Here is a 25,261-nt window from a genome sequence, read left to right as displayed (position 1 = left end):
AATCATTAAACACTTCCTACCTGGATGTAGTTTTAAAATTCTGAATTTAAATGAAACAGATAAATCTTTCCTAATACAAGGAAACACCTCAACACTTGCGTACATGTATTTTTGCAATTATACTGTAACTATAAAATCCTCTTCTTTTGTGAGAACTTTAGAGACAATAATCACAAAGAGATTAGGTACAGAGTTACTATGTAGTGTTTGTTTTATGAAATTGGGGTTTCTGTAAATCACTTTCAAAATCACTTTTTTAGCACTAGCGGGTTTTGCGGATAAGACTACAACCACTAAATGAAATAGTGTAAATGAAGTTGTTTTTCCAGATAACACTGTCAGTCCTAAAAACATGAGCATGATTCACAGTAGGTTTAAACTAGTAAAGCTACTCTGAGATACCTGACAATAGTCAAGTATCTTCAGCCAGATTAGATTTCCATTTTCTATAAACCTAGCTAAATAGGTTTCCAAACATGACTAAGAGAAAAGTGGACTTCAGTATCTGGTTAAAACCACTGGTAATAAACAGATACTACTGTTACTCAACATGAGAATGAAGCGCCATTTATAAACGTTCAAAGTGCTGACAGTAATAACACTAGTATAACATGTATGACATGTTATACTATTATATATAAACTATATATAATATAACTATATACAAACTAGTATAACTAGTATGACAGTAATAACACTAGTACTAGACTACCAATACACTGTTCCTCACTCCCTCCCTCCCTCCTGCTGTTAACAGCCACATAGGTTTAAGATCTCTGGCAGTCTTGTGTATTTTCAAGTTCTGCCAATGGCACAAAGCAAACATAGTGAATCCAGACAGTGGAAAAGAAAAACAAAAACCAAAAGAAAAAAAAGAAAAAACCACCAAGAAAACCCAAAGAAGTTCATACTTAAATTCTCATCACCATTTGGAAAGACACTCCCAACCATTATCTAAATGCTACATTTTGCCTACTGAAGCAGAAAGCGAAACTTAAGTTGCACCTCCCAGGGCAAGAAATAAGGTGCTGCAGAATTACTGTAATTAATGTGTGGGAGTAAGAACTGCTAACAAGAGCAACAAAATAAGTGAAACACCTTTTTTTATTCTTTTACCAAGTCCCAGCGCAAAACAAAGCCCCACAGAGGACATTAAGCAAACCTTTAAAATTCAGTTTAAAATAGCCAGTCCATCTACTTCCAAACAAATATTTTAGCAATGATCCTTGAAAAACTCACTGAAAAGTACTACGTGGGTGGTCATCTTTATCACAGTTCAACATGAGCTGAACTTTTAACAGAAAGCTGGCTGAAGAAAAGTTCCACAACCCAAATAATTCATAACACAGCCATCAATGGTTGCTCGCTGAATCTATTTTCAAAGAAAACAGCTGCAGTGAATAATCACAGACATATCAATCTCTTACCTACTTTTGCATACTTAGGCTAATTGTGCTACATGCTTTGACTATGACCTTGGAAAAGGCTAGCACATGCTATGACAATGACCTTTACTTTACGACCTTAAAGACATCTACAGATTAAAAGCAAAACAAAACCCACATAGATGACAGATGTACTCAAGACTAGGGGCTTTTTTCCCCAGAAGTAACATCCTAAACACTTACCACACACTCATGATCAACCTTACATTTAGGTAAAACCTAAGGCCCAGACAGGAGCAGTTACCAAGGGAGGTGGTGATGGATGAGGAGCACAGGACTCTCCCCAAGCATGCACATATTCTTTTCACCTCTACAAATCAAGGTCGCAAAAGGATGCTGTGGCCTCGCTGACTAGACACAGTCCTAGCTGAGGGACAACAAAACACCGTATTGGAGCACTTTGCTTCTCCATCTCCACTTCTGTATCACCACCATTTCTGTATCTCTGTACTGCTACACCACCTCTTTCTCCGGAGAATCTATTCCCCCCCCCCACTTCTCCCAGACTTTTCCGCTTTTAATACTCTTCCTTGCAGAGCCTCCCCCTCCAAAATTTGAGAGATAAGGCTGTGTTGCCCTTTCAACCTTTCAGTAAGAACACTTCTTTTCCTTGCTCTACAGTCAAACTGCGATTTCTTCTTTATTCTCCCCTATACCCCAAGTTATGGATCTGTAAACTATATGTACAATAGGATCTTTCTTAGCTAGAGCACTCCATCTTATTGCCCAGAGAAACACTTTACTTCTCGGCTATGCCGCAGAAGAATTGCTCCTTAAGTGTAGCGAGAGTTTCCGGACCAGCCAACGCACATTTTGGGTCAGGTTTTTATCCTACGTCGTCCTCTAATGCAGTCACCTGACAGTCGGATAAATATAACAAACAATAAGAGAACGCCGCATTAAGAAGTAATCGCGCTGTGCTCCTCCAAGAGCAGCACCGACAAGAACCCGCGCGACAGCCAGTCGGCGCCCGAGACGGGGAAGGGGACAAGCACAAAGGCGGGGAGAGCCACCACCTCGCCCAGGCCGCGGCTTCTGGAAAACTCCGCCAGGAGAGGGCCCAATAAGCGCAGAGCTCAGGGCGGCCTCAGGGACGCAGGCCGCTGGGCAATCCCCAGCAAAAGCAGGGCCCGGCCTACGCAGGGCTGCAGCGCCGCTAGTCCCCGGCGCGCCCGTCCCCGCTCGGCAGGCCACAGTACCTGTGCTGTCAGCCACGTTCCCCACGGAGGTCGCCATCAGGAAAGAGTGGCGGCGGAGCTCTGGTGAAAGTAGCAGAAGGGCCACAGGTGCGGAGAGACCAAATCGACTGAAGCGCGCAGCACAAAACCGAGCTACCCACAACCCCGACGCGCTGAGGCAACAGCTTCCGAAATGGCGGTGGCGGAAGGCAACGAAGTGCCGAATGGTTGCGGCCGGAACTAGTTTCTGCAGAGCAAGTAGTCCGGGCGCAGCCAGCCACCGAGCCTGCGGAGAGGCCCCGCGACGCGGAGGGACTTCGACAAACACTTCCTTCGTCTCCTTCCGAGTAGTCCGTTCTCCGACAAGCGGCCTCGCCATTCTGGGCACCTCTAACTTCATCAGTGCAGGTATTCTTCCGCTCAGCCGTTGCAACAAACGCAACGGAGTTGCGCGTGCGCAACTGCCCCCACCTCCCATGGTGCGGGTGCCCCGCAGTGGCACCCGCGGTGCAGTCGGGGGCTGCTGGCGCGGAGACTGCCGGGAAGGCGAGGCCAGGGCGCAAGAGGGGGGCCCAGCCCCCGAATTTTTTCACAGTGACCCCTGCAGCAAAATTCCACACACAGCCTCGGGTCCACGTGTGCCTCCCCAGTGACCAAAACTGAGGGCGCCCTGTCAATAATGAACCTTCAAGAAGACTCAAAGGCCCAAATTCTGATTTCTCAGACTAACTGCAACTTCAAAACAGAAAAAAAAAAAAAAACCAGGGCAGCTGTTCACTGCAGTATTTAAAATAGGCAACTGGGATAAGGCTCCAGCCGTGGCCTTCACGCTGTGGTCCCAGAGAAAAAACTTTCTTTATGAAATGACTTCCTAGGTCATCAACTGCAGCTATTTTAATCCAAGCAGTCTTTTTTCTCCTGACAGAAGTGCATGTATCCAATAGGCCAGTATTGATGAGAAATTATTTGATGTCTATACTGACCTAAAACTGAAGAACAAACCATACAAATCTTCATTTTGGATCTTACACAGGCTACAACAGCCCAAAACCTCAGAAGGGTGTGCGTGTCCAAGGCTTACTTTTCACCATTTACTCAATCACATCACACATTTTTATGAGCAATTAAAATACTACATTAAAAAAATCTACTTCTTGCTAATACAGTCCACACTATACTGTTCCTTATATCAAACTGGGATGACCATGAACTCAGGAAGGGGAGTTCATTCGTCTGAATCCAGGTCACTGTCTCCTGCCATGGAATGGAAGTCCTCGCTGTCTTCCTCATCCTCAGACAGATGGACCTGACTCAATACGCTTGGGCCACAGCGTTGCTGTTCTTCCTCTTCCTCCTCTTCCGAGATCTCATACCCTCCAATACTGCTGAAACTTGTATCTCGTGTGTTGGACTTTGGGTCTGGTTCTTCATAGCTGCCATAACTGGAAGAAAGAAGATATTCGTATTATACCATTGTTTCATATCCTCTGCTGACACTGACATTTCTGTATTTAACTCCTGTAAAAGTTCCTTGGCTTGAAGTCCTTGTGGAACACTCAGAACCACTGTACACTTCAATTCTGCCAGTGGCCAAATTTAAAAAAAAACCCTCACAGTTCTTCTGATGAAACAATTCTCTCAGTATCCTCATCCTACTCTAATGCACCCAGAGGAGGAAAAACATCACTCCAACACCTTCCATCTATCGCCTTTACTGTGGACAGGCAGGTAGACGGTCCATTCTCATCTTCTCTAGCATTTTCTGCTAACTATTGCCAAGGTACTGGGCTGGACCATTTGCCTGACCTGGCATAGCTACCTCTATGATAATTTATCGGGCAAATGTCATAATAATATCATTAAAGTAATGCTATTAGTAACATCAAAGGACTAAATCTCACAAGTAGGAAAGCAAGCAAACCCCAGAGAATCTATTGCTAATACTCTACGGAATGGCCAGAGAAGAAAAGAGTAGATTCTCTCCAGTCAGTGCTGTACTTGTCATTTTCTAATAATGGACCTCCTTCCAAAATATAGACTATGCATCCTCCTATTCATTTGGACTGCAACCGAGCAGTTTCTTTTCAAGTAAGGAAATGCTTGTTCTTAAAGAAAAAAACCAAACCAAACCCCGTGAAGTTAATTGACTAAGTTATCTTTTAATTTCAAAGGCATCTTGCAGTTTCCAAAACAACTTATAAAAGCCTTTATTAGTCTTCAAAAACCACTGTGTACAGGAAATCATCTGACAAAACCCACTTTTTTTTCCTTTTTTACATTTAGCTAATGCTTTTATTAGTGAATATCTAACAGCAGAATCGAATTTCTGTCAATAAGTAGTAAATTGCAATTATGGTAATAATGGCTGCAACATTAAAAACAGTGACAAAAATTAAAAGAAATGAGATAATCTTCAGCTTCATATGATAAACAGTTCAGAAATCTTGAAGAGAAGGGATTTTCAGCTCCAATTACCTGATATTACTGTCCTCCATAACATGAGTTGTCTCCCCACCATCTCCTTCATAAGACATCATGCTTTCTTCATTGTCCATGCCCATTCGTGTGTTTTCTTGAATAACATGAAGTTGTTTAGGTCTCACTGCATTGGGCTCTATATCAGAGTCGCTGCCACTCTCACTCAGTTGGATAGCTGTGTAATAAAGCAATGTTTAGTCACAAATCCAACAGTTTTTTTCTGTCAGTTACATACCCACTCTATTTGTTTAAAGGCTACAATATGGTCTGTAAGGCATGTATATGAAGTAGGGTCTCCACAAGGTAGCACAAGGGTATCTGGAAGGTGATACCACTTACTGAGTGCCCAATTCTGATGTTATTCAAAAGCAATCTCATAACCACCATTACTCAAAAAGACCTTATTTGCTTGTCTACTCCAAATAATTTCCCCATCCTTGCCCCTAATAATTTTCATAAGCCACCACTAACTGCCACTATGAACTTTTCTGCATAACAAGTTTTTTAGTAAAACAGGGAAATAATCTGAAGAACCTCCAGACAGCTCTTCCAGTTCTTGATGCATTGACCACACTCTCTTATTAAACTGAATGCTTTGCTTTTACTAAACTGACCATTGGCTCTGCACACCAAATCACAGTCTCAGTCTTTCCAGAACCATGTGCAATTTCACTTTATGAAATGCAGTTGACCATATCTTGTCTTAAGTCTGCTTTCTTTTGTGTCTGTACTTAGAGCACTCTTACTTCTTTTTGTTTTCAGTTCCATTTATGTTCAGCCAGTTTCTCACCTTGCCCTTTGGTCTGTCTTCCTTCTTGATGGCTAGACCATGTGGCCTATGTAATCCCAGGTATGCTCTGATCTCTCTAATGCATGTTTTTGTGATGAAAGCATGAGATTAGCTGGGTTTGCAAACAACCAGTTCCTATTCAACCTTTTATAAAAAAGGACACCTACATGAGAAAGGATTATCTCCCTCTTCATCACTGCCCTCATCATCATCCTCTCCCTCAGACATGAGCAAATCTTCATAGAGGACACTGGCCTGGGGCTGCTGTGCTGATCCTTCTTCATCAGCAAGGTCACCATCTGCATCTTCAACTTCCTAGGTCATACAGGGATAGTGAAGGTCAAACAACATATAAACTACTGCTGCCATTTCCAGGACATGGCTATGATTTATCACACTATTCAATCTGAAGTATTCATTCATTTCATAATACTAATATTTTCAAACTACATTTAAAAGTCTAGCTACTGCTATCAATACTGCTGTCCTTCAGGGCGGCAGACACAGAAGACAGCCCTTATACTATGAAGACTTCTGCCACAAGTATGCAAGTTATCATGTGGCTGGGATTTCTGTAAACATACTCACTGGGGCTGGAGTCTTAGGTTTCCCATCATCATCCTCATCAAACCCTTCAATATCTACGTCAGAGTCTTCCTCGCCCAGCCTACCTCGCCCCTGGCGCATCTGAATGGGGAACACAAATAGCAATACCATTGAGGGAGGCACTAGTGGACATACAACAAAGACTGACACCTGGACCACAATGATGGGTGTGGGAGTAAAGGGGGTAAAGGTAAAAAGAAAAATATATGTATAGCACTTCTAGAGCAAGGATTGCATCTCTCTTTATTCGAAGATCAGAGAGCAAGCAGTCTCCACACACTTTTACCCTCACATGCTCATAGTTGAAAAGGGAATCTCCAGCCTTACAGCACCGTAATTTCTTTGTTTACCAACCTACTTCTGGAAAATACCACCAGGTCCTAAAAAGTGCTTATTTTCACAAACTACTCTAAAAGCAGACAACGGTTTCAACAAATCTTCTCCTGGTCTTCTCTCTCCTGTTCTTCCCTCCATCACCACAATTCCAAGGTAAAGAGGACATGCAGATTCTGTCCCAAAGTCTATAAATTGAAAGTCTATAGAAAGCTGAAAGCTTGCAAATCTAGACAACATTCTCAAATCTAGAGACAGACCCAATACTAGATGGAAGTATTTATACTGGCTGGATGGCCGCATGCAAAGAGTTGTGGTCAATGGCTCAATATCCAGATGGAGACCACTAATGAGTGGTGTCCCTCAGGGATTGGTGTTGGGACCAGTCTTGTTCAACATCTTTGTCGGTGACATGGACAGTGGGATTGAGAGCACCCTCAGCAAGTTTGCCGATGACACCAAGCTGTGTGGTTCAGTTGATACGCTGGAGGGAAGGGATGCCATGCAGAGGGACCTTGACACGCTTGTGAGGTGGGCTGATGCCAACCTTAAGGAAGTTTAACCATGATAAGTGCAAGGTCCTACACCTGGGTCAGAGCAATCCCAGGCACAGCTACAGGTTGGACAGAGAAGAGATTCAGAGCAGCCCTGCGGGGAAGGACTTGGGGGTGTTGGTCGATGAGAAAATGAACATGAGCCGGCTTCAGTGTGCGCTCGCAGCCCAGAAAGCAACCATATCCTGGGCTGCATCAAAAGAAGCATGACCAGCAGGTCGAAGGAAGTGATCCTGCCCCTCTACTCTGCTCTAATAAGACCTCACATGGAGCATTGTGTGCAGTTCTGGTGTCCTCAACATAAAAAGGACATGGAACTGTTGGAGCAAGTCCAGAGGAGGGCCACGAGGATGATCAGGGGCTGGAGCACCTCCTGTATGGAGACAGGCTGAGAAAGTTGGGGCTGTTCAGCCTGGAGAAGAGAAGGCTGCGTGGAGACCTCACAGCAGCCTTCCAGTATCTGAAGGGGGGCTATAGAGATGCTGGGGATGGACTCTTCGTTAGGGACTGTAGTGATAGGACAAGGGGTAACGGGTTAAAACTTAAACAGGTGAAGTTTAGATTGGATATAAGGAAGAAGTTCTTTACTGAGAGGGTGGTGAGGCACTGGAATGGGTTGCCAAGGAAGTTGTGAACGATCCATCCCTGGTGGTGTTCAAGGCCAGGTTGGATGAGGCCTTGGGTGCCATGGTTTAGTGTGAGGTGTCCCTGCCCATGGCAGGGGGGTTGGAACTAGATGATCTTAAGGTCCTTTCCAACCCTAACTATTCTATGATTCTACGATTCTATATTCAATCTCTCTTTGGATTGCTCAGAATAGCTCTCACTAGTCTTTCTGGTACCACCTGCAGCTTCATGGCCCTCCTCACCTTCTTCCTCCTCCTGGTAATTTATTTTCATGGTCATATTACTGCATTTCCTTCTGCTATTTCCTCCAACAATTTTTTGTTTAATATAGAATAAAGACTAAGAAAAAATATTCTGTGTTTACTGTAGCAAGTTCATTTATAATGGTTTAACACCTTTAACTTGTTTGGTTTTGGTTTGGTTTTTTTTTTTTCTTTTACTACTATAAAGTATCTACAGTGGCAGCGATCTCTTCCCAGGTATTTCTACAGCTTCTAATCACTGCAATCAACCATAATAATCTAATTACTACATTCCACATCTGTAGAATATACTTCACCATTTCTATATTCAGAATCAACAAGGCATTGCATATTAGCCCTTTGTAGAAACCAGGTTTCTACTCCCAGAAGCAGTGAAGCAAACATGTAGCCTTAGACAGATTCTTTTGCAGTTTTTAATGCTCTATTCTTTGTTTTGTACTGTCTCAGTTCCCAGTGCTCTTTCAATTTTTCCTTTGAGCAGTCAAAACGAAGGAAATTGTGTAACTTTTGAAATGGATTCTCTTCTCTGCTTGGGAAACCTGGAGATCTTTGTCACCTGTTTCCCACAAAGTAATTGCCTTCTTTCAGTTATTTGCTTATCTATCCCAGCTCTCCAACCACGTGAAAAACTGGAGGATTCTGACCTGAGTTCCTTGCTTCTCTGGGGTAATGACAGGAGTGTCCACAGCGAAAAAATTGCTCTCATCTTGATAGACTGAAGCATCATGTGACATACTGAGGGAAGTGTTGGTATCATACAAATCAGGTGGCTAAAGTATATGTGGAAACAGGAGACATAACACTCTCAGGCACTGAACTGAGAACAGAACAGTATCTTGAGAGGTAAGACTGGGATGGATTTCAGGACTAAATGAAAAACCCATTTCTTGGCACAGTGTTTGTATTAAACACTGTTTAATCAAAATAAGATATTTATTCTTAAAGAACAAACATGGTAAAATAAAATTGCTCATAACCTCAGGCTTGAAGTTTGCCAAACAGCAGATTTTAAAACAGAAGTTAGTGCTTCTATGCAGTGCAATCTTACAGAGGCCAAAATCCTTAATGGACTCCAAAAGGATTAGACAGATTTATAGAGAATAGTCCTTTCTGTAGCTCATAAATACAATGGCCCAGACACACCACCAATCTAAGGTGCCTGAACAGCCAATTGCCAGAAGCAAAGAGGTTTCACTTTAAGAAGAATTACTGTATGTTTACATCTGCTTATTTCTGGTCCCTGCCACAGACAGAATACTTGATTACATCAACCTTTGGGTTGACTCGGCATGCCCCTTTTAATTTCCCTTCCTACAATGGAAATTGTGTTCCAATCAGAAATGCTGCTATCAGAACTGGAAAAGGTCTACCACATATGAAATAGCAAAGATTCAACTTTCAGTCAATTCTGTGTAAATCACTGTCTCAAGAGTCCCTAAAATAACAAAACAAAACAAAAAGAAGGGAGAGAGGGAGGAGTTTGGATAAAGTGTTCTAAAAGTCAGTCTGGAGTTTGCATGCCCTTCAACCTCAGAAGAATTCCTGAGAAACTACATATTAGGACTTTGATAAAATACCTTTATAATACACAGTGTTTATATCATGACAATCCTGAAATTGTTAAAAGCAGCAGCAGTAATGCTTAAATTACGTAAAACAGGCTTCCTAAGAATTTAAACAGACATGTAATCACATACAGCTCTCTACTTGATGTATTTGCTTTTTATAGCCTGGAATCCAACTCTTGAAGACACATAGAGGTAAGTACGGGTCATCACAACTGCAATTGAAATAAATGGAACTAAAGCCAAGCGACCATCACCAGACCTGCCATCTGTGACAAGTCTGGGAGTGTGGAAAATGAGAGTGTATCTCCAGCCAAGAAGTAGAGGGAAAGAGTGGCCTTCAGATGACAAGTGAGAGCTCAGGAAGGTCTCTCCTTTAGCAAGCACAGAGAAGGAATAGACAGCTAATAGGCAGTTCATTGCTCAGGCCTCTTTTCCTCTCTCCTGATAACCAACCTAGAAAAAAAATCATAACAGGTAATACTACTCTGGGGAAGGAAACCATCAGATAGAAAGGAGAGTGACATTTTTGTCCCCCATTCTCTGAGGTATTGCAATCATCCCTGGTTCCACAAAATTTTCCTCAAAATGTGTCAACAGATAGTTTCAACAGCTAATCTCCAAAGACTTCCTTGTAGCCTGACACTTCTCATTGCCAGGAAGGTCTTTTTCCATGAAGCTCAGTTGCAGTATTCTCATCCCATTGAATTCAATCATTATTCCTACCAAGTCCTTTCTAACATCCTAAAATGCTACAGTTTGGGGTTGTTGGGTTTTTTTATTTTTTTGTGTGGAGAGATGGATGTTGTTAAATATTGCCCAGAAATTGCATTCTACTATTGGAAGGATGGACACCTGACGGATAAAGCATTGGCTGGATGACCGCGTGCAGAGAGTTGCGGTAAACAGCTTAATGTCCAACTGGAGATAGGTAATGAGTGGTGTACCTTAGGGGTCAATGTTGGGACGATCCTGTTCAACATCTTTGTCAATGACATGGACAGTGAGATTGATGCACCCTCATCAAGTTTGCCGAAGACACGCCAAGCTGTGTGGTTCAATTGATACACTGAAGGGAAGTGATTAGATCTAGAAGGACGCTGACATGCTTGTGAGGTGACCAATGCCAACCTCATGAAGTTCAACAATGCAAAGTGCAAGGTCCTACACCTGGGTTGGGGCAATCCCAGGCACAGCTACAGGTTGGGCAAAGAAGAGATTCAGAGCAGCCTTGCAGAGAAGGACTTGGGGATGCTGGTCACTGAGAAACTGAACATGCGCCAGCTTCAGTGCACTTGCAGCCCAGAAACCAGCCTGAAGAAGAGAAGCTGTGTGGAGACTTCATAGCAGCTTTCCAGTACCTGAAGGGGGCCTACAAGGATGCTGGAGAGGGACTCTTCATTAGGGACTATAGCAACACTACAAGGGGTGATGGGTTTAAACTAAAACAGTGGAAGTTTAGTTTAGATAAAAGGCACAAGATCCTTACTGTGCGGGTGGTGAGCCACTGGTACAGGTTGCCCAAAGAACTGGTAAATGCTCCATCCCTGGCAGTGTTCAAGGCCAGGTTGGATGGGGCTTGGAGCAACCTGCTCTAATGGAAGGTGTCTCTGCCTGTGGCAGGGGGTTGGAACTGGGATGAGCTTTAAGGTCCCTTCCAACACAAATCATCCGGTGATTCTGTGATTCATTCTGTATCTCAGACACTAGGATGACATTCCCTGAATTATTATTTACTGGGCAAATTCCAAAGGCAATTTTGTTTTTCAGGAATGAACTTGTAATTCATGTAAGGTTTTTTACCGATGTTTTTAAAAACAACCTGAGTCAAGACAACAAAAATAAAGAAGTCTAAATAGCTTATAAAATCTTGTCAAAATGTAAACGCTGAAAAAGCAGTCTGTCATACAATCTCTAGTATAAAAATAATGCTTCCAACTTGGTCAAGAATACATACAAAATAACTAATACACACAACTGTCTGCTATATAAAAATAAAGAGTAAAAAAATGTTATTTCCATTGGAACCAAAATAAAGAAATTTAAAGAATCTCACCAAAGAATGTAGAGGATTCAGACTGCACTGACCATATCAAGCACTTTCTTTGCTCATCATAATAAGACTGTTAAATCATACCTCCACGAAACAGCTCTTTGGCTTTTTCTCAGAAGTACAGCATTGATTTTTCTTCATGTTCTCCTTACCTTTCCACTGCTTGTCTTCTGAAGTTTTCAAACTGCTACACTTGCACGTTCTTTGAGTTTCCAATCAACGCTCAGTTGTGCCTGGCTGTACACAGCTCATCCTTGATCAGTTTTGCAAGTTGGTTGGGAAATTTCCTTTTTTGTCTTAGATATCTCACTCCCTGAAGCATCATAACCACTTCTCATATATATCCTTAAAAAATAGCTGCTAACACACTATTCAAAAAGACACTCCACTAAAAAGAAAACTGCAGATGGATGGAGAACAGTAAACAAAGAGGCAATTCTGGATCAAACATCCAGGAGACTGAATCTAAAAGGAAGTGAAAACTTTGCATGGTCACTTGCCTGTGGAGTGTAGGGACCAGGGGTCATAGGATCAAGACTTTCCAGATCTGCCTCCTCTAGTGCTGCTTCCTTAGCAGTAGAGATGTCTCTCTCAAGTTGAGTCAGGTGCTCATCATACTAAAAAGAAAGAAGCTTGCTAAAGTTGCAGAACAAAAAATTCAGACATACAAAAATTTTGCAGTAGAGTGAGCAGTCCACATACCTCAGCTAAAGTCTGATAACAGATGTTTACAATCTCCTGGGCTGTTTTTGTGTACTGACTGTCTGGGCCTGTAGTAAGAAACAAATCTCTTTATGTATTCTCACATTTGCTCAGTTCTAGCTGCTGAAAGAGAAAAACTGTTTTTGGTTACACAGCTTTCACTACACAGGTCCCTAAATCCCAAAGCCTTCTCATCTAAGGAGAAATAGTCAAACCAGCCATCCTCAGGGTATTCAGTCCTGAGTTGGATGACGGAGATGGAGAGCTGACCAAAGTCCCCATAATCTAGGAAGAAATGGTTAGTGACTCCCTGCTCCACTTAGACATACACAAGTCTAAGAGTGCTGAAGGAACTGGTAGAGAAACGTGCTAAGACACTCACCATCATTTATCAGCAGACTAGTGGGCAGGTCTCCTGGACTTGTGCAAAGTGTTTGACATTGTCCCACACAACATCCTTGTCTCTAAACTGGAGAGACATGAATCTGACGGATGGACCACTCGGTGGATGAATTGGCTGGATTGCCACATGCAGAGAGTTGTGATCAATGGCTCAATGTCCAGTTGGAGACCAGTAATGAGTGGTGTCCCTCAGGGGTCAGTGTTGGGACTGATCCTGTTCGACATCTTTGTCAGCAACATGGACAGTGGGATTGAGCGTGCTCTCAGACACTGAGCTGTATAGTTTGGTCAACACACCAAAGGGGAGGGATGGGATACAGAGGGACCAGGACACACTTGAGAGATGGCCAATGCCAACTCATGAAGGTCAACAATGCAAAGTGCAAGGTCTTGCACCTGGGTCAGAGCAATCCCAGGCACAGCTACAGGTTGGTTGGAGGAGTGGTTCAAAGCTGCCCTACAGAGAATGACTTTGGGGGTGCTGGTTGATGAGAAACTGAACATGAGCCACTTCAGTGTGCGACTGCAGCCAAGAAATCGCCTATGTCCTGGACGGCATCAAAAGCAGTGTGACCAGCAGGTCCAAGGAGGTGATCCTGTCCCTCTACTCTGCTCTCGTGAGACCCCACTTGCAGCACTGTGTGCAGTTCTGGTGTCCCCAACATCAGAAGGACATGGAGGTACTGGAGCAAGTCCAGAGTAGGCCACAAGGATGACCTAGGGCTGGAGCACCTCCCATACGAAGACAGGCTGAGAAAATTGGGGCTGTTCAGCCTGGAAAAGAGAAGCTGCATGGAGACCGCAAAGCAGCCTTCCAGTGTCTGAAGGGGCCTACAAGGATGCTGAAGAGAGACTCTGCATCAGGGACTGTAGTGATAAGACAAGGGGGAATGGATTTAAACTTAAACAGGATAGAAGGAAGGAGTTCTTCCCTGTGAGGGTGGTGGGACACTGGCACAGGGTGCCCAGAGGAGCTGTGGCTGCCCCAGCAGTGTTCAAGGCCAGGTTGAACGAGGCTTGGAGCAAGCTGCTCTAGTGGAAGGTGTCCCTGCCTGTGGCAGGGGGTTGGAGCTGGATGAGCTTTAAGGGCCCTTCCAACACAAATCATTGTATGATTCTATGATTGGAGGCTGGCCAATGTAATGCCTCTCTACAAAAAGGTCAGGAAGAAGAACCCCAGAGACTACAGGCCTGTCAGCCTGACCTCAGCACTGAAGAAAGTCATGGAGCAGATGATCCTGAGTGAGATCACACAGCACATGCAGGAAAACAGGGGTATCAGGCTCAGTCAGCATGGGTTCATGAAGGGCAGGCCCTGCTTGATCTTCTGCAAAAAGTTGATGAGGGAAAGGCTGTGGACACTGTCTACTCAAACTTTAGTAAAGCATTGACACTGTCTCCCATAGCGTTCTCCTGGAGAAACTGGCTGCTTATGGCCTGGATAAATGGATTCTTTGCTGGGTTGGAAACTGGACGGATGGCAGAGCCCAGAAAGCAGTGGTATTTGGTATTACATCTAGCTGATGACCAGTCACTAGTGGTGTCTCTCAGGGCTTGGTTGTTTAATATTTTCATTGATGATCTGTATGAGAGGATTGAGGGCACCCTCAGTAAATTTGTGGACAATACCAAGTTGGGTGGGAGTGTTGATCTGGTGGAGGATAGCAGGCTCTGCACAAGGATCTGGGCAGGCTGGATCAATGGGCTGTGGCCAGTGGGATGAGGTTCCATAAGACAAAGCGCCAGGTCCTGCACTTGGGCCACAACACCACCTTGCAACGCCCCAGGCTTGGGGAAGAGTGGCTGGAAACTGCTCATGGGAAAGGAGCTGGGGGTGCTGATTGATGGAGCTGAGCATGAGCAGCTTGTGCCCAGGCAGCCAGGAAGCCACCAGCATCCTGGCGTGTACCAGCAATAGTGTGGCAGCAGGGCCAGGGCAGCGACTGTGCCCCTGCACTGGGCACTGGTGAGGCCGCACCTCGAATCCTGTGTTCAGCTCTGAGCCCCTCACTGCAAGAGAGACATTGAGGGGCTGAAGCAGGGCCAGAGAAGGGCAACGGAGCTGGTGCGGGGCCTGGAGCACAGTGTGATGGGGAAGGGCTGAGGGACCTGGGGGGCTCAGTCTGGAGAAGAGAAGGCTCAGGGGAGACCTGATCGCTCTCTACAACTGCCTGAAGGGAGGTTGTAGTGAGGTGGGGTCAGTCTCTTCTCCCAAGGAACTAGTGACAGGACAAGAGGAAACAGCATCAAGCTGCACCAGGGCAGGTTTAGATGGAGCTGAGGAACAACTCCTTCCCCAGAGGGTGCTCAGGCATTGGCACAGGCTGCCCAGGGCAGGGCTGCAGTCACCGTCCCTGCAAGTGTTCACACACCGTGGAGACAAGGCCTCAGTGCCATGGGTTAGTGGTGGCCTTTGCAGTCCTGGAGGGATGGTTGGACTGAATGAGCTTAAAGGTCTTTTCCAACCTGGTTTATTCTATGATCCTCTAAAGCAGAGTTCACATTCAGCTGACAAAGAGCAACCAGTCTGTGGCAGCATTAAAAATATTATTTAGGAGATAGGACAGTTGAACCCTGTCACGGTCTCAAGGAAACAAATCCCTGAAGCAGAGATGTGTACTGAACAAGTAGAAAATCCTGCCCAAGGGTTAACTGCCCCATTTTGCACAAGATCACAAATAAAGCACCATGTGATAGTGAAAATATCACTGTTTAAGCATCTACTTTCTCTGCAGGAAAGGCAAGCTACAATCAAGGTCAGGATTCACAGCTTCAGGCTTTAACAGCACTATAGAACAGGTGCCCAGATGTATTCAGTTAAGTATAGAAGGAAGCTGTAACCTTGTTTTCACCACCTACCATTGTACTTAATGCTGTTGGCAAGGATGAGGTTAACATCATCAAGGAAAGTCTCTCTGCTCTGGTATTTGTGTTTGGAGATATTCTGGAAGAGATTATCACCCAGTAAGTATTCAAGTCTCAATACCTCTCAAGAGGCTACTCAGTTCAAGCTACATACCTTGCGGATAGTCTCCAGATCCATTGGATTAACAATCACCTTGTAATAATCAGGAACAAACTTTTTGTTAACTGGATGATGAAATGGCCAAGACTGAAGGAAAGAAAACAGACAAGTTTAGAAAGCGTCTGTGTAGAATTTCTTAATTTGAGCTACAAATTTCATAAAGCAAGTCTCCAGAACTGATTAACACTCAAAATGTATGGGAAGTATTCATCAGAAGGTGTCTTGAACCCAATCACAGTATCACAGTCTGCTAGAGATTGGAAGAGACCTCAAAAGATCATCTAGTCCAATCCCCCTGCCAGAGCAGGAACACCTAGATGAGGTTACACAGGAATGTGTCCAGGCGGGTTTTGAATGTCTCCAGAGAAGGAGACTCCACAACCTCCCTGGGCAGCCTGTTCCAGTGTTCCGTCACCCTCACTGAGTAGAAGTTTCTTCTCCAGTTTAAGTGGAACCTCTTGTGTTCCAGTTTGTACCCATTACCCCTTGTCCTATCATTGTTTGCCACTGAGAAGAGCCTGGCTCCATCCTTGTGACACTCCCCCTTTATATACACTAATAAGGTCACCCCTCAGTCTCCTCTTCTCCAAACTATAGAGACCCAGCTCCCTCAGTCTTTCCTCATAAGGGAGATGCTCCACTCCCTTAATCATCTTAGTTGCCCTGCGCTGGACTCTCTCCAGCAGGTCCCTGTCCTTCTTGAACTGAGGGGCCCAGAACTGGACACAATATTCCAGATGCGGTCTCACCAGGGCAGAGTAGAGGGGAAGGAGGACCTCTCTCGACCTACTGACCACCCCCCTTCTAATACACCCTAGGATGCCATTGGCCTTCTTGGCCACAAGGGCAGAGTGTTGGCTCATGGTCATCCTGCCGTCCACTAGGACCCCCAGGTCCCTCTCCCCTGCACTGCTCTCTAACAGGTCGTTCCCCAACCTATACTGGAACCTGGGGTTGTTCCTGCCCAGATGCAGGACTCTACACTTTCCCTTGTTATATTTCATCAAGTTATTCCCTGCTCAACTCTCCAGCCTGTCCAGGTCTCGCTGGATGGCAGCACAGCCTTCTGGCGTGTCAGCCACTCCTCCCAGCTTAGTGTCATCAGCAAACTTGCTGACAGTACACTCAATTCCCTCATCTAAATCGTTGATGAATATATTAAATAATACTGGTCCCAGTACTGACCCTTGAGGCACTCCACTAGATACCGGCCTCCAACTAGACTCCGCCCCATAGACTACAACTCTCTGGCTTCTCTCCTTCAGCCAGTTCGCAGTCCACCTCACTACCTGATCATCCAGACCACACTTCCTCAGTTTAGCTATGAGGATGCTGTGGGAGACTGTGTCAAATGCTTTGCTGAAGTCAAGGTAGACCACATCCACCGCTCTGCCATCATCCATCCACAATGTTATTTCCTCATAAAAGGCTATGAGGTTGGTCAAGCATGACTTCCCCTTGGTAAAGCCATGCTGACTGCCCCTCATAACCCTCTTATCCTTGATATGCCTTAAGATGGCACCAAGGATAAGGTGTTCCATCACTTTCCCAGGGATGGAGGTGAGGCTGACCGGTCTATAGTTACCCGGGTCCTCCTTCTTGCCCTTTTTGAAGACTGGAGTGACATTTGCTTTCCTCCAGTCCTCAGGCACCTCTCCCATTTCCCAAGACTTGGTAAAGATGATGGAGATATCATTTAGCTTCAGGAGGGACACACTAAAAAGATCTACCAGTTGGACTTTTAACTAAGCCTGTTGCAACCTGTTTGGCCGTAGGAACATGTAATACAAAATACTAATAATCATATAAAGGACTTTTCTATTTTACATCACTGTTTCCTCCACCACGAAACTAATGTCCAGCAAGAACATTCACTGCTTGTACAGTAAACAAACATAAACCTAGGTTTGATCTTACAATGGGGGCTATATATACCCATTTATCTGTTCATCAAGGTGAGACGGCACAGAAAAACTCCAAAATCCTTTCTAAACATCAGAAATGACCACATGGTGACAATAGAGAATGGAATCAACAAATTAAAGAGGACAGGCATTAAGCCCTTTCTGTCAGTCTAACCTCTGCAGACTCTTGTTCCTTACTCCATCCAGACACAATGCACACTATAGAATGACACTGAAGTCTTGGTATGTGCGGTTTTTGATAAGCTTAAAGGCGTCTGGGTTTTTTTAATAATAACAAACTAGTACAATACTGGGTAAACCTGATCAATTAGAAATCAGCTTATATTTCGTGTGCATCTGAAAACTTTGCAGAGTGCTACCAAGGCAAGTGCTATAAGCAGCAGGAGAGTATGTTTTACAGTTACCATGCTTAATGAAAATCAGTGATTTCACATTAATGGGAGATTGACACAAGAACCATTCAGAAGTGAGAGCAGCAGGAAAAAAACCTGGAACCCAGGCTTCACTGTCCTTTTGCTCTAGTGAAGGGGGTGAGTACAGGTGTGCCTGTGCCTTTCAGAAAATCACGAGCCAGCTCCCTGGCAAAGCACTCTTTCAATCACAAGGTAAATATGTAGCCACAGGACTACAATCAACACATTTTGCACATGACATACACATTCTACTTAAGCTACATACATCTGGAACTGCCATCATCTTTTGAGTGACAATGTTATCCAAAATGAAAGAAAAGGCCACTTGATCATCATCATCCAGGAGGGGATTTATTGCTTTTTCTAATCGAGCCAGTTTATCTTCCTTCTGCAACAGAAGTAAGGAACATCAGTGGTTGACCCTAGATTAATAACTGTTAATGTCAGGAAACTCTGTCCCAAGAGATTCCCATTCACCTTTTCATGAAGACACTTGTAAGGGGGGTTAATAGCCTAGATACAAGCCTACATACAAGACAAAGTAACTAGAGTAATAAATGAGCACCTGTTTTTTGAGAAAGACTCTAATGTGAACTGTTTACAATTGTAAAAATTCAAATATATCTTAGGGTAGGGAGGAGTTCCCTTATTATTCTACCATTCTCCCTAAAGCTCTGTGTTTTGCCTACACAAGTCTTCTATCCTCAAAATCCTCCACCATGTCTGAACATCCCTCCCCTCTCCTCTCTGACCACAATTCATTCACAAGACTTGCCTCTTTCAGCTTTTCATCACACAGGTCCAGCATGGACTGAGATATTTGTGTCAGTGAGTGCTTTGGCCCTGCAAACATAGAGCAAGTACAGTGAGATACTCCAGCCTGATTAAAAAGGCAATTATGTCACTTAGTATGACTTAATCTTTACTCCTAAAGCATCACTCATTATATTTATAGCAAGTATATTCTCAATACACACAATTACTAAAGTATAGCATGGATTTCATAGGAGAAAAGATTATTTGTAGCAAATATTCACACTTCTGGTATACATTCTGTTAAGGTTTGGAAACCCTACAGGAAAGCAGCTGTGCCCATGGAAGACTGACTTCTAAGCCCTCCACCTTTAGCTAATCTTCAGAGTATAAGCCATGAAATTTCCGTTTTCTTCACTAAATCAGTCATTGAAGCAGAACTGCTAAGGAAGGCAAGACGGACATTAAGGAATCATGAAAACTGCAGCTTTAAATTATTTCATGATTCCTCACACATGAAAACAAATATTTGCAAGAGAAGTATGAAAAAAAAATCTGATTTATTAGGATAAAACAGGGATTTAGCTGACAAAATAATAAAGGAAACAGTAAGACAAAATCAGTGCTGTCAATGTTACCCTGCATACCCAGAGAGACAATGCAGCTGGGAAGTGTTTTTATTTGTCAAATAAATACTTTCTGGACAAATACCTTTCTATGAGTGGTCACAATACAGCTGACCTACGGTTGCCCAATGAATCAGCACGTTTCCTTAGTAAATGCATGCTCTATTGCAGAATCTACGCTTTTTGTTTTCTTTAAGCTAGCTTTCTGACTTTCCCAAATGGGGAAAAAATAATTGCAAGTAGTAAAATACACAAAATTATTACAGTAAACTCAAAGCTGCATGCTCCAAGAGAATGACTTCAACAGGTGTGAATTATTCCTATTTGTATTGAAAGACTCATTCACTAGAGCATGATATTAAAAAAATCAGTTCACAAGTATCTCGGCACCAATCCATGTCTGAAAGCAAAAAGAAAGGACAGTCATAATGTATTTACTGAAAACAGTGTTTTGCTTAGCTTCACCCTGTATGAAGGGCATATGCAGGGCTTTGCTTCAGTGCAGTTTGACTTAATACCATTCTATGATTCTATGAATACATGCACCAGTGTCTTCAGTCACATAGGTCTGTAACTGAACTTCAGTTACTACACAAAATCATAGAATCACAAACTGGTTTGGGTTGGAAGTGACCTTAAAGATCATCTAGCTGAACCCCTGCCACCGGCAGGGACACCTTCCTCTAGAGCAGGTTGCTCCAAGCCTATTCCAGCCTGGCCCTGAACACTGCCAGGGATGGGGCAGCCACAGCTTCTCTGGGCACCCTGTGCCAGCGCCTCAGCACCCTCACAGGGAAGAGCTTCTGCCTAACTTCTACATCTTCCCTCTGTCAGTTCAAAACCATTCCCCCTTGTACCATCACTAAATGCTCTTGTAAAAAGTTCCTCTCCAGCATTCACAGTTATTGTTTAGTTATTGTTAAATGCTAGAGTCCACTTCTTCCTTATTTATGAATTACTCATTAACGTTAATGAAAAGTTTCCCTATGTTGTTAATAGCCTACCATTGTATGTTGCACTGTTCTTAACAATCAGTTCCAGATGTTCTCGGAACTCTTCTCGGGATGGGTACTGGCGCTTACGAACGTTTTCACGCAGGGTCTGTAAATCCATGGGCCGAGTAATGATCTTATAATAATCTTTAACAACTTTTGGATTTACAGGAGTATGAAAGGGGTATGTCTGAGGATGAAAAGAAAAGAATGAATGCTCATTACACAATACTAGCACAGCTAATCTAAATTTAACTATCCTTAGTTCAAGAGGTACTAACATATATGTGATCCCCTTTACATGATCAGCTCCTTAAATGCACCAGGGAATATATGATAAGCTCAGCCCCATGGCAGCTATCACTTTCTTCTACAATATATTCTTTAATACCATTATAAGAAGAAGAATCTCACAAACATTTTCAAATGTTATTTTTGGTTATGCAGCACAGAAGTCAAGAAACTGAACCTGAAAATCTCAAATCTTCAATTTAATCTTTTTATTTCTCATGTTTCTGATAAAATCTGGTCAGAAACAGTTAAGTAAAGAAGCATAGTGCCACATATATCAAAGTATTTCATGTTGCTACATCAAGCATTATTTATCCTTTTCTGCTTTTACAGAAAAAAAAAAAAAAACAAACCACAAAACCAAAAAACACCCCACATCCCAGGCTTTGAGTATATCTCAATATAGAAATATTCAACAGTATTTTCTGATGTGGACATTTTCATCTCAAAAAGATTCTGAGCTGAAATAACTTTAGAAATAATGCACACTGTGTGCAGAGCAGGGGGAAAAAGGAGTAGCCTACACTCACCTGAGAAAAGCCTACCCTAATTTTGCTGTCTACAACACATAACCTACTTCAACCCTATTGCTTAAGACACAGTTTTTTGGTCTCATAACTTAAACTTACATTAGGAAGATCCCTTATGTCATTAATGATGCCCTCCAATATGGACGACAGTGTCACCATGGGATCTGTTCGCCGTCGGTGGATAGACTTATGAGGACGCTGAAGAAATCAGAGACAGAAAAGTTAAGGCAGTTTCAAGATGCAAAATATTTACCCACACAAGTGCTAGGCAATTTATTAATTTATTGGTCCATGTAGAGGACGCATAGGAGTAGTAAAGAAACTGGCCAGCAGGTACAAACAGAAATAGAGATGCTGCCATCAGCTCAGTAACACCTTCACTCACATTCAAGTAATCACAGTGAACAGTTGTCCCTACTCGCCGCTTCTTCTTTGGAGGAAGCTGCTGTTTGGGAAACTTCAGGACCAGTGATTTCCTGCGAACCTCATCCGCACTAGGCGAAAAAAAAAAAACCACAGACTGCTTTCTCCAGTCCTTCTGTCAATTGAGACCATTTGTCCCCATCAGCCATTATACCAAACACACAATCAAAATACTATAGCAATAGTCTATGAAAGCCCTGCCACTTTTTCTTGTGATTAATACACTAACGTGTATTCTGCACTAAGCTGTAAATTGTTTTTTCTTACTATCTAACCGTATCTCTGTTTCTTCCCTTACCTCTCAATCAGTTGTTTTCCCAAGACAATTTTTGTTCCTTCAACTTTGATGAGTTCTTCATTATCATTGTGAATTACTGTTTTTTCCAGCTCTTCCTCCTGCTCCTCTGTCATTGCAACAGGATTAGAAGGCGGGGCATTTGTTTGGTAGTACAGAGGGCAGAACTTATTAGTCCTCATATGGCCAATTGCACCACATGCTCCACATTTTAGCTGCAGAAGCATAAGAAAGATGACAGACCAGAATTAAGCTCTTAGTTTAGAGGCAAAGTATCATTAAAATCCTCTAGTCAGACCTCTAGTACATCACTAGAACAGAAAACTTCTCCAATCCCCAAGACCTGTTAGTATGCTTTATGAATGGATGTGCTTACTTTCAAGTCTGGACGCTCTTTCATTTTCTTGGGTTTCTTTTCTGGAGGGCCCTTAAGTTTCTCTTTTTCTTGGTTCCGTTTTAACCGCCGTAACTGTTCCTGGATCCTGCGCCGCTCCTTACGCATTTCCTCACGGTGCTGTTCATCAAACAGAGCAAACTTCCGTCTGGGGCGGACACCAAAATACAACACACAAGGTTTTTCGTTCAAGTTGGTGATTTACCAGGTACTCTTCCGTCACATTAATCACTGCACAAAATTCATACTGCCCTCCAAATGGACAGCCATTAAATTTATTTCTCTACATAATTACATAAGTGCCAGGCTTTTACACTAAAGTCTACATTTCTTCATACTGCCAATAAAATGAAGTAGTCTACAGGCAAAATCTGAAAAAAAAAAAAAAAAATTATATATAGGTCTTACATAAACTCTTCATCCTTCGTAGTCCGTATTCGGCAGTAGGCATCAATAACTGCAGGCTTCCGAACTGTCTCACACCTCACATATTCTTTCCCATCCTCATCTCTAAACGTGCGATAGATTTTGAGGCGACGGCCAGTGGCAGAGGAATTAAGGCTGGTTACAGAGGCAGTGTCATCATCTTTGTGAGAGTTTGCTGAGGCTCCTGAAGCTGATGCTACAAGAAAGTGTTTAATTTACTTTTAATTTCTTTCACACTGTAGAAGCATCGTTGTTTAAATCAGCAGATAGTTTTGGCTTAAAAGCTTCCAAGACACGCTTCAGGAAAACCTAAGCAATTGAAGTCTTTCCCCCTTGCTTGTTCATGTTCTCTTATCATGACAAATATTAATCTGAAACAAAGTTAACTGCTGAATTATCCACACAGATTATAAATACAGAAGGAACAGCTTGTCAACAAGGACCTGCAGGTGCCTAAGCACAACCCATAAGGCAACTGCAATTAAGGCCCTGTAGATTGCTTATAGTCACGTTGGTTTTCATCATGGGTGTGGAGATCTGGCAGAAACTGAAGGTCAACAATTACCCAGTTCTCCATCATGCGTTACAACCAGTGAGCTAGCTTTGTCTCACGTGACCACAGAGATTTTGTTCAAAATAACAGATATAATTTCATAAGGCAATAATCATCAGCAAGTCTTCCGCAAATCCCTTACTAAATTATTACAGTAATTATTTAATTAGTGATTTATTCCTGATCTGGGTTTACAACAGCAACAATAATGCTGATCCAGACACAGCAGAGTTCAACTTTGCTTATACACATGCAGCAAGAAAGAGTGGTCATGAGCTCCATCATACAGACAGAAGTTCATTCAAAGGTCAGATATTTCTACCTGCTAGTTTAGGTACATGTCAAGTTCTCTTGAATGCAGTTAAAAGAGAGACATCTCCAGCTGCCCAGTTGCCTCCCAAACACATCACTACAGAACAGAGTGTAACAGACACTATAAACCTACATATTGTGCCTACCTGTTTCACACACATAGCTGTGTTTACAAACAAGATCCAATTGGAATACCATGAGCTGACTGCAGGAACTGTTTCTGAATACGTCTGGAGAATATCACTCTTCAAACATACCACTCCACCCTTCCACTACCTGCCCCCCCCCTCAAAAAAAAAGGAAACTCAAGCAGTAAGCAGTGGTGAATATCTAAAGAAATTCCAGATTAAGTTAATAGCTCAAAATAAGCAAAGCTATGGGGCAAAGAAAACACTTTAAATGGATTTTCAGCCAGTGACTTCTCAGGAGAAGAAGCACCAGATAAGCATGTCCATACATTCTCCCTGTAAGAAATCTACATTCTCCTCTGAGAGGCCAGATCAGCACACTTTGCAACCTGACACAAAGTTCTGCATACCTTCCCAGGCACATTCTGGTGGCTGAAGTTACTTACACAGCCCCTTTTTGTCTCTCCTGTCCTTTCTGCCCCTCTCTTTGTCATTACCACTGTCTTCTCCCAGAAGCATTCTTTGCAATTCCTTTCGTTCCTGCTCTTCTCTTTCCCGAGAGAGCTGAGAACTAGTTTTCTTGTTCTGTAACATATTCTCAATGTTCTTTCCCATTTCTTCAAAGTCACTGTCTTCAGCTGAGCTGCTGTCTGTGTCTGTTGACAGGATCTCAGTGGATTCCAAAACCCTGAAACAGGAGGCACTTTGAAAGTCAGTTACTGTTGCCCCTCCACATCTCTCCGCCAACCCCCAGAATAATCAGCCTGTTACCTTCCCAGAAAATCAATGGTAAATATGACACAAAGGTTTGAAAATTAATGTTGCAAGTCACTACAAGAATAGGCATAATATATTCCCTTCTCAGTCCTCTTGTAATCCCCATGTCCAAAAGATCAATTGTTCCCAGCCAATCTTCTCCAACAAGTTGTTCTCTTCATCATCAACAGTACTATACTCCCTCCCCACTATCAGGTTTTGGCCTAACAAATAACGCATTAATTCTTCTGGCAGTTCTAAATAACAGGACATAAAATTGGTAGTTGCTATCCAAGAGAGAGATGGTAAACTGCTGTTAAGAAAACAAATGAACAAAAAAAAGGCAGAAAGGACAGACAGGACAGGCAGAAGGGCAGGTGGGTGGGCACACAGAGAGGAAGAAAATAAGAGGGCTAACCCATA

The 25,261-nt window shown here is 43.1% G+C and overlaps 2 protein-coding genes across 16 annotated transcripts in view; both read right to left on the bottom strand.

Annotated features, from left to right (window-relative positions):
* Positions 1 to 3,545, bottom strand: part of OGT (O-linked N-acetylglucosamine (GlcNAc) transferase) — a 31,012-nt gene extending 27,467 nt beyond the window's left edge. For 5 of the 6 annotated variants that reach the window (XR_013957497.1, XM_080624447.1, XM_080624448.1 and 2 more), the window contains exon 1: positions 2,645 to 3,545. Coding sequence is in view for 5 of the 6 variants with exons in the window: in XM_080624447.1 (XP_080480573.1) it covers positions 2,645 to 3,101 (457 nt within the window). In the remaining variant the exon portion in view is untranslated. Of the gene's footprint in view, positions 1 to 1,239; positions 1,933 to 2,644 lie in introns of those variants that run through there. The other variant, XM_080624450.1, reaches the window with a different exon arrangement.
* A 155-nt stretch (positions 3,546 to 3,700) lies between these two features.
* The window catches only part of TAF1 (TATA-box binding protein associated factor 1), a 40,616-nt gene continuing 19,055 nt past the window's right edge, over positions 3,701 to 25,261 (bottom strand). For 6 of the 10 annotated variants that reach the window (XM_080624437.1, XM_080624441.1, XM_080624439.1 and 3 more), the window contains 17 exons: positions 24,529 to 24,770; positions 23,072 to 23,285; positions 22,646 to 22,811; positions 22,273 to 22,484; positions 21,937 to 22,045; positions 21,651 to 21,749; positions 20,743 to 20,920; positions 19,135 to 19,202; positions 18,625 to 18,747; positions 16,016 to 16,108; positions 15,856 to 15,940; positions 12,595 to 12,662; positions 12,393 to 12,509; positions 6,480 to 6,578; positions 6,059 to 6,206; positions 5,099 to 5,276; positions 3,701 to 4,065 (listed from right to left, as the gene is read on the bottom strand). In XM_080624437.1, the coding sequence (XP_080480563.1) occupies positions 3,849 to 4,065; positions 5,099 to 5,276; positions 6,059 to 6,206; positions 6,480 to 6,578; positions 12,393 to 12,509; positions 12,595 to 12,662; positions 15,856 to 15,940; positions 16,016 to 16,108; positions 18,625 to 18,747; positions 19,135 to 19,202; positions 20,743 to 20,920; positions 21,651 to 21,749; positions 21,937 to 22,045; positions 22,273 to 22,484; positions 22,646 to 22,811; positions 23,072 to 23,285; positions 24,529 to 24,770 (2,416 nt within the window). In that variant the 3' untranslated portion in view covers positions 3,701 to 3,848. Of the gene's footprint in view, positions 4,066 to 5,098; positions 5,277 to 5,891; positions 5,968 to 6,058; positions 6,207 to 6,479; positions 6,579 to 8,918; positions 9,045 to 12,388; positions 12,510 to 12,594; positions 12,663 to 15,855; positions 15,941 to 16,015; positions 16,109 to 18,624; positions 18,748 to 19,134; positions 19,203 to 20,742; positions 20,921 to 21,650; positions 21,750 to 21,936; positions 22,046 to 22,272; positions 22,485 to 22,645; positions 22,812 to 23,071; positions 23,286 to 24,528; positions 24,771 to 25,261 lie in introns of those variants that run through there. The other 4 variants (XM_080624438.1, XM_080624445.1, XR_013957496.1 and 1 more) reach the window with 3 other exon arrangements.

This window comes from Psittacula echo (genome assembly GCF_963264785.1).
Source record: "Psittacula echo genome assembly, chromosome: 8".
Classification (NCBI taxonomy): domain Eukaryota; kingdom Metazoa; phylum Chordata; class Aves; order Psittaciformes; family Psittacidae; genus Psittacula; species Psittacula echo.
Note: the sequence above shows the minus strand (reverse complement) of the source record. Positions and strands in the feature narration are given on the sequence as shown.